This window comes from Antrostomus carolinensis, unplaced genomic scaffold (genome assembly GCF_000700745.2).
Source record: "Antrostomus carolinensis isolate BGI_N321 unplaced genomic scaffold, ASM70074v2 scaffold15659, whole genome shotgun sequence".
Lineage (NCBI taxonomy): Eukaryota > Metazoa > Chordata > Aves > Caprimulgiformes > Caprimulgidae > Antrostomus > Antrostomus carolinensis.
Window position 1 is genome coordinate 58982 of NW_010339363.1, and position 8915 is coordinate 67896.

General features: G+C 50.6%; 1 protein-coding gene across 3 annotated transcripts in view; it reads left to right on the plus strand.

Annotated features, from left to right (window-relative positions):
* The first annotated feature begins 1049 nt into the window (after positions 1 to 1049).
* FHL1 (four and a half LIM domains 1) overlaps positions 1050 to 8915 on the plus strand; it is an 11439-nt gene continuing 3573 nt past the window's right edge. For 2 of the 3 annotated variants that reach the window (XM_010175822.1, XM_010175824.1), the window contains exon 1: positions 1265 to 1366. In XM_010175822.1, the coding sequence (XP_010174124.1) occupies positions 1345 to 1366 (22 nt within the window). In that variant the 5' untranslated portion in view covers positions 1265 to 1344. Of the gene's footprint in view, positions 1087 to 1264; positions 1367 to 8915 lie in introns of those variants that run through there. The other variant, XM_010175825.1, reaches the window with a different exon arrangement.

An 8915-nucleotide genomic window follows, 5' to 3' on the forward strand; every position in this document is an offset into this window, starting at 1 on the left:
GGTCTGAAGGTGGGTGCAAAGGCTCAGGGAGTCACCGAGCCTGATGTTGCAGCTGGAGGCTGTGTGTGTCCCGACACGTGTGTGTGGTTGAGGACCTCACAGGACCTCCACAAGTGGGAAGTGAAGATGTTCCTGGTTCCTGGCTGTAGCAGGGCCACTCAGGCTGAAGATGCTGATCACTGTTCAGAGGCCAGACACCACTGTGATGGGCTCTGTGGAAGGAATGATAAACATTGGCTCTTCCCAATGGCTGTCAGGGAGGTTAACTGACTTTCCCACGGCCATGCAGTGAGTCAGTGTCGAGGCAGGATTAGCAGCTGGGTGTCCCTGGCCCCCAGCCCTGAGCGTGCGCTGACACCAGTTGCATAACCTGGAGCGAGTGCGTGGCCGTGGAGCAGCCACAACCTGTGTGAGCCCTGAACCAGAGCTCCCTTCGCTCCTTGTTGTGATTTGGGTAGAAATACATCAGTTGGAGCTGGGACCTTCTAGGGAGCTTTGTGAACACCTGAGTAAAGAGGACAGAGACATGAGCCAGGGCTCTCTACAAGCCATGTGTTGGGGAATGGGCCCAGCCATAGTGTTAGATGCTGGAGAAGCCCAAAAATCATGAAACCTGGCTTTCTAAGTGCTCAGGGACTTGTTCACTTTGGATGGTCAATGCCTTGAGCTGTCCTAGGGTAAAAACTGGAGGAGGACCAGGTATGGTAGTTTTACTGGCAGTAAAACTTCAGTGTGGCCCTCATGTTGAAGGCAAGTCTAACCTCACCCATGAAGGTATCTTCTGTTACTTTTGTGGGCTCTCAGTTGTGTCCCCAGCAGTATAACCCATGGCATTCATGGGCCCTACAGCCAGGGAACAGCCCCCTGCTGGTTCCTAGGAATGCAACCCCTCCAGCCACCCTGTGATCCATGTCTTCCCTTCAGCAATGGCAGTGCAGAATGAACGTTGGGTCTGTAATTTAGCTCAGGACTGTTAGGAGACACAATCTAGCTCTAAAGCCAAGGCCAAATAGTACTAGCATGGGGTCAAGTTCCTTAGGCACACTCTGCCTTTGGAACTAATTTGGGTGCTGAGTAGCCGGGCAGGTATTTACATGTTGCCTACAGAGACCTAGAGGTCTCTGGATCCTATTCTTCTCCCTTGGATCACCTAAAATGGTAAGAATTTTCCAGGGGGATTAAGGTTGTGATCTGTGGGGAGGGGAGTGGACATCTGGTAGGAGTCCTGTCCATATTAATAGCCTCCGTTTAAATGTATGTTATCAAACGGGGCAGCTCCCAATCAGCCAAGAGATTGTGAACTCTTTTACCTCAGGGGCTGCGGGTGACTCTGGGCTGCTAATCATGGCTTTCCACAGGCACACAGGTAAAGTGGCCGTGCTGCTGGGTGTTGTGGGACCTGTGTGTGCAATACCTGGTAAATGGGGAGGAAGGTTTTGCTAACAGGCTCCTGCACCAGCAGAATAACTCTTTTGAATGCGACCTTGAGCCTTGGTGATCTGCAGCTTTAATTAATGATGGCAAATGGGTTTATAACCAGCATGGGGGACTGGTGCTGGGAGCTTGGTGGTGGTGTCTTCATCTGTTTTGTAAAATGCATTGGATGGTAAGTGCTTTTGTATTTGCTGCTGTGGGAAGACTAGGGCTCAGCTGTTATTTGAGGAAGGCTAGGTGAAAATGGGGATGACGCTTTTCCTTGGAGCAAGCTTGCTATGGAAGTTATTGAGCAGGGAAAATCCATAGCAGAGGGGAGCCCAGCGTGTAAACCCAGATGGTTTGCTCTGCTCTGGTGGGAGGTTTGTGTTTACTCTTCTCTGTGTTTGTCTTGTAGATCAAATGGGCTGACCCTCGCCAGTAATAAGAAAACGTTAACTTTTCCTTCCCGTTAACACTGACAGGAATCTTGAGAGAGTGTTTTGCATGTCCCTCGTGGCATGCAGATTTATTGTGTCTTCCCACCCGTGACTGATCTCTAGCCCTCCAATTCCACACCCATCAAAAGCTCTTTGGGATTTTTAAAAGCTGATCTGATTCCGAGAAGCTCACCATGTTTGTGTGTGTCCAGCATGCATTCACAGCCTTAAATCACAACACACAGTGGCAGGACCATCACATCTCTTGAGGAGACATAGCTCAAGGGGTGGACGTTCCTGTGGAGAGGCTGTCAAGTTTGGGGCATGGCTTCTGTGGGTATCAAACTGAGCTGCTGCACACCAGGAGCCTGGGGAGAGTGGTGATCATGAGAGTCTGTTGGGAACTTAGAGTGTCCTCAAAAGAGAGGAAAGGGAGGAAAGTCACAGCATGCTGTTCAGCTTCAGATTCAACCACAGGACAGGGCGTGGGTATGAGGCTTCTTGCATGGTGTGTAAACTACCTGGGATTTGCTTGTGTGATACAGATATCCATTATGTAAGGTAACTTTCTGAGAAAAATCTGACTTCTATGGTATCATTTTTAAACATCTCAAAGGTGTTTAAAGGAGCAATCCAGTCAATTAAAATGTAAGACATTTATTTTTTAACTTGAGCCCACAAGACTGACCAATGCTGTAGCATCCTTTCATTATACTGCCCACTATATCTTTCTTTTCTTTCTCATCTTCCTCAGGGAGATGTTCTCTGGGGCAAGGACCCACGGATTTTGATGTGGTAAAATGCTGAAGTGTCTTTTGAGCAGATGCAGCAGTTGGAGTGCTGCCACCAACAAGTTACAGCTCAGTGTCTGTTCCCACACTCTGCAGGGACCCCCCTCTCCAGGGCAGCCGCAGTGGGGTGCAGTGGGGTACCGCAGTGCCTGCCGCGGGGGGTGAATTCCCTGCAGCAGGAGAAGGCTTCAGCACCTGGGCATGAGAAGGGCATCCAGCTCCTGAGGTGGGGGCAGATCTGTGCATAGCTGAGAGCATAACTGAGGAGTCTCAAAGGTCAAAAGCTTAAGGCAGCCTCAGAGTGAGTTGGCTACTGAACAAGACTCTTTTGCTTCCAGTAATTTGGTTAGTTTTGGAAGGTTTGGACTTCAGTGCTTAAACTCAGCCTAAGTGCTCAGCCTGACTGTAGGCAGTGGTGCTGTGCACACTGGGAGCCTTGTCAGCCTTAGCTGAGCTCTGTGTTAAGTGCAAAAGCAAGCCCTGGGGAAGTGTTTGCAGGGCTGGAGCAGTTTTTTAACAGCACGTCCCTACTTCCCTGGGGAACTGTGAAGATTTACTAATGATTGAGATGTGCTCAGACACGATGGCAATAGGACCGCAGGGAATGTTTTTGGCAACTGCCTGAGGAACTTGGAGCCGTTCTTGTTCTAAATAAAGAAGCTTCCATTTTATCAACAGACTAATTTTTGAATTACAGAGTATGAAACTCGCACGTGCCCCAGCCTGGCAATGGGAGAGCACAGCTCTCCACTCCTAACTGCCAGCCCTCCCACCAAAGATAACCTGCAAGTGATTTCTTTCATTCCTTGTGGTCCAGGACGGCATGTCAGTGACCTTGAGGTGCAGTCCTGAGTGTTGCTTCACATTTCGGATTAGTGGGACCCTTCTTTTAAGGGTATTCCCTGGTATTTATAGCAAACCACGCGACATTGCATAGAGGAATGCTGAGAATAGTGACTCAGGTGACAGAGCAGGGGACGCCAGGTCCTGAGCTGAAATAGGCAGGTGTAGCCAATGCCTGGCTGTATGGGAGCCGTGTGTACTCAGTCTGCTGAGAAAAATAAAACTGATGGAGAGTCAAAAAGCAATTGCTCTTTTCTTTCCATATGGCTATAAAGAATGCAGCTGTGCCTAAGGCAGAGGGTTAACACCTTCAGCCTCATCTTGTTTCTTAAGTGGCAGAATAGTCCATAAGGTTTAAGGTACAGTTTCCCTGGTTGTTTTTAGACACCACACTTTCAAGTTCTCCCTTGGTGGTTTATCACATTTAAACATATTCCCCAGAGACATTAACACATATCCTGTGCTAAGTGCTTTGCTTATCAGCTGTGCTCCAGCTCCCTTAGCTGAGTGCTTCGGTTTCATTTGCAAACCATTGCGATGCTGTGTTTTAGTGTAAAGCTTGACTGAACTGGGAGGAACCGGCCCAGGGGTGATGGGAGACAGGAACCAATGGGAGAGGGATGGGGTTGTGTTAATGCAATAGCTTCTGTGAGGTGATACTTCTTAGATCTGTACCCTTTCCATCCCAAAGGTTGCCATGCTGCAGGGTGCAGATGTAGCCCTGACCGCCAGCTGAGACAGCCGTCTGACTGCTCCACAGCATGGTGTCAGCATGACTCGAGGTGTGTGGAAGCTGGTGGACCCCAAACATTTGAGATCTTTATTTGAAAGATGGAAGGCATGGTTGTCCAAGGGCTGAGGGGCTGCTTTTGAAAAGCAGCAGATGCTCTTTGGGGACAAGTGGCTAACTGGCACCTTGGTGGTCAGGTAAATGTTAGGGTTGATTTCCAATGGATCTTCATGCCAAATACCCTGATACTTGAGAAGGCCACTGGTCTGGCCAGCTGCCCTCGGGCTGTAGCCAAATCCATCAGGGAGCTACATTTACACAGCACCCTGCCAGCATTGGTGGGAGAGGGACACCTTGCTTAAATGGAGGGTTACTTTCTGGAAGTATTGCTGGATTTTTCTTGAGGGTCCTGTAGGCTATTTAAGGATGGGCATGTACTTCTCTCCAGTAGCCCGTGCTCTCTCTTCTCACCTCCAGCAGAACATCTGCACATGGACGTCAGCCTGGGCCAGAGAATAGTTCCAATCTGTCCATACTCTTCCTCTATCTTCTATATCTCCTTCTGTGGCCCCTGAGTCAAGCTGAAATGGGGTTTGGATCAGTGCAGTCCTCAGGGTATGTGGCTCTCCTGGGGTTAAACAGGACACATTTGACTGGGCTGTCAGCTCAGGGACACTGCAGTCTGTTGTAAACATACAGCCAAAGAAACCGTGTTCAGATAACTCCCCAGCTAAAACACCTGGGTGTATGGCTGTCATTTTAACCCCACCACTGGGAAATGAAGCACAAAGGAGCAGCACTCAGGGTTTTAGTGGTTTGTTTGATGAGTGCTTACCCTCAGCACAGAGGTTTGCATTGCTGTGGCAGGGTTCTACCACTGGTGGGAATCCCTACTGTGTGCTCACCAGCTGCTGCACAGCTTGCACAGAGAAGCTATGCAGCGTGCACTAAAATCAAGGCCCCAAGGAAGAGCGAGGAGGATTCATGGTTCCAGTGTGTCCTTAGTTTCATGACTTGCCTGTTTTCCAGACAGCAAAGACAGGCCAGAATTAATACACCTGGAAGTTCTGGGAAGTTAAACTGTGGGGATGTGGTGCACCTGGAGGGTGAACAGGTTATTAGGGAGATAAACGTCTCCAAAAACATGATCTGCTGCCAACCAGGCTCTAGAAGACTTTTTTTTTCCAGAGCACAACAAATATCTGTCCTGTCTACCTTCTGTGACAGAGGACAGGACATCTTAGAGGAGGAGCAGTAGGATACTAAATGCTTTTTCTCCAGGGCAGCAGAGTTCTTAAGTCTCCATGGACATTTGCTCCACTCTGCAAAAATGATCTGCTGGTCCCAGAAGAGCTGCTACCAGCTGTTTTTGGGGGTTCACTTGCACCAGCCCCTGAGTGGGCTGCTCCCATGGGAGGGTTGTGGGAGATGATCTGGCTGACGTTGGCTCTCAGCATGGCATGGGTGAGCAGAGATCATGAGCAGCCAGCACGTTTGCTGGGACAGTGTGGTCAGGGCATCTTCACTGCGGGCATGGGGACAGAGGTGCCTTTCCCAGGTCTAGATCAGGGATAATAACTGCTGAGGGCAGAAAGCTCCTGGAAAAGCTGGAAGCAAATTCATGCCCTGGCCTATGTATGAGAGAGGCTTTTTGGTCTGTGAGATGGCAGAAGGTAGGCAGAAGCTGGCAAGTCTGCATGCACAGCTCAGCCCCTGGGACTGCCAGCCCCAGTGTTAATTGTCGGAGCTCCAAAGCTGCTGTGATAAATGTGTGTCTCACGTTAGCGCATGATGTGTTACATGGGAACACGGGATTATGTTACTCCCTGAGCCATATGTTCACGATTACGTGTTCTGGTTGAAAGCAACCCTAAACCTGAGATCAGGAATGTTTCGATACCATTTGCCCTGGACTCCATGCCATTCCATTTCTTCTAAATTAAACTCGCTTGATAAAGCCCTGCAGAGCTGGCCATGGCTCACATAGTTTCCACATTTCCCAGTTGTTTGTTTGTTTCATTTACTTGAACCAGTACAAACACAACCCTTGGGTAGTTGTCAGCAGGACATGGCTATCTCCTGACCTTGGCAAGGCAGTGTTTCCAGACATCTGTCCCCATAGAGCAGAATTCATGCCAGCTTGGCCTCCAGCCTGCTTCTCTGATTTTTAGGGGAAGGGTGTGAACACAGTCCCCACCTCTGCTGCAGCCTCCCTGTGTGATGCTCCTCTCCAGGACTATCTGTCTTGCTTTCTGGAAGACAAATGTTCCATCTTCTTCTGGCCTGAAGTTGTTGAAAGGGTGACAAAGAGGAGGCAGTGAGATGACACTTGAATTTTTAAAATCTGCAAAGTAACAGTGTGAGTCCTGTCTCCTGTGTTCTGTACCAGATCCTCCTTGGCTTGCAGATGATAGTGGAAAAAATCAGCTTGTTCATGACTGGTGCCCACAGCATCTTCTGCTGCCACCCATCCAGCAGCTCCCTGAGCACAGAGATGAGGCAGAAGAAGAGCTCTGAAGTAATGGCAAAATATTCATTTGCAGGCACCTCCTTCTGCTTTGCACCTGGCTGTGTCAGGGCTGGTTGTGGTGTGCTGCCAACAGCACGTTACTCTCAAAGAAAAGGCAACTGGGTTGGCAAAGGAGATGGTAAAGGCCAGAGCCACCCTTCACCTCTTGCTGTGGTGCTTGGGCTTGCTGGGTAGGTCTGTGCCCTGGTCAGGACCTGCTGGGTTTGATGGGCGAGGTGCACTGGTGCCTCCGCTGCAAAGCCCAGCTCCTCACAAAGGCGGCAGCAGCCACCCCTCGGTCCCGCGATGCTCCCTTGCCACTGTGGGGATTTCTCCTGCTGACAGGTTGGGACACACAGTTGATGGTGTATCTAGAATTACCGGGGTGGGCAATCGTCCAAGAAAAAGCTGTGTAAACTGGTCCTCATGCCAGGACAACAGGGCAGTCCTACCTGTGCAGCATCCTGCAGCCATGGGTGAGCCTGATGGATACCACTGCCCCTCCCTTGTGAGGACACAGCCAGGAACAACATACCCTCTCTGCACCCCCAAAACCCCAACCCCTGTTCCAGTTTATAAAGGTTCTGTGCCAGGGCTTGGAGCAGCAGCAGGCAGCAAAGCCGCCCCTGTGCTCCAGGGTTGGTGGGGTGGTCCCAGGTGAGGATACATGATGGAGGTGCTATGGCCTCCCTCACCTCGCAGCAGGAAGCAGCAGCAGTTTGTACTGCCTGACCGCCTCCTTCTCCCCTTCCTGCTCCGCGCTAGTGCTACAGCTCTATCGGGAAAAGGATAATTAAATTTCCTCTTGGTGTCCTCCCTTTCCTGACGTGTCTCCCATCTGGTTGCTGGTGGTGCAGAAAGTTCAAGACCTGAGTCCTGGGTCACTGGCCGTGCAGGGGAGGCAAGGCTGTGCGTGCTGGGGGCTGTGGGGGCAGAGATGGAGATGTGTTTTGGGGACTGCACAAGCTCACATAACCCTGACGGAGATTTTTTAGCCCTTGCAGGAGCGTTGGTGGCTTCCTCTGAGGAAGGGCGTTGGGGAAATGGAGGGAGCCATTAGCAGAGGGTGGTCTGGGAGGCTGAGACTGGGCGTGCAGGCTGGGGGCGGGTGTCTGGGGAGGAAGCGTGAGTGTGCATCTCCGGCCAAAGTGGAAAATCCTCTGGTCAAGAGCCCCCACACCCGCTGATGTGCTGGCTCCCTGGCCATGGTGGAACATCATGCCTTGGCAGAGCCTTGCTGGTGTGAACTGAAGTTTCTTTACATGTTAGGGAGATCTTTTCTTGGTTTTCCCCTCATGACTTTATATGTGAAAGCCCGGTGAAAAGAGGCAGCTGGAAGCTGCACAACTATCCAGCACAAAAGGCCTTGGAGGGTTGCAGCTGGCTGTGGGCTTAGGCTGGAAACACGGAAACTATTCTGCTCCACTCACGGTTGGCGGCGATTTCCGCACACAAATGATGCGGTGCCTCAGCCAGGACCTCGCCTAGGCCTGCTGTGAGCCTGGCCATAATGAACTAAGCATCCTCAGTGAGTGATTAGGTATCATTTTCCTTGCTTGACATGACTTACATAAATAAAAGAGTCTAGTATCCTTCCTCTTTAGAAGGTGATGGGGAAGGGCTGGTGTGGGGCTCTGGTCTCCTCGCCAGCAGCTGTGCTGGCAGCGGGTTGGACCCTATGAGGCAGAGAGCTGCATTTCTGTGCTTGGCCAGAGCTCATCCTGCCTCTCTGTAGGCAGAAATTGAGCATTCGTATCTTGGATGGCTATGAAGTGACCTGAAAATATTTATGTTACCCATGCATTGCTTATGCTAACCACAGCAGCGAGCACAGCGCTGCCAGGAGCCAGGACTCGGCCCACGTGTCCTTACTCCATAGTCTGCGTTTATCTGAGACTTTGTGGTATTTCTCTCTCTGTGTCCTAAATATCAATTTGTGACCTGGAAAGGCCATCCAAGCTGCCTCCTTTAGCAGGTGTATGAGTTTTGTGACTGCTGCTACCAAACCCAGGTTGTCTATAGTGCCCAGCCTCCCCGAGTGTGATGGTTTGTTCGCCCAACCTAGACCCTGAAGGCAAAGCTGGTGGCACGTGGAAAATGCCAGCGCAGTTGGTTGAGAGCTGTTGTTTTATAAACCATGGAGCTGCCTGATAGAAAAATTGCCCTAACAGTGCTGTCACTGAAGCTGC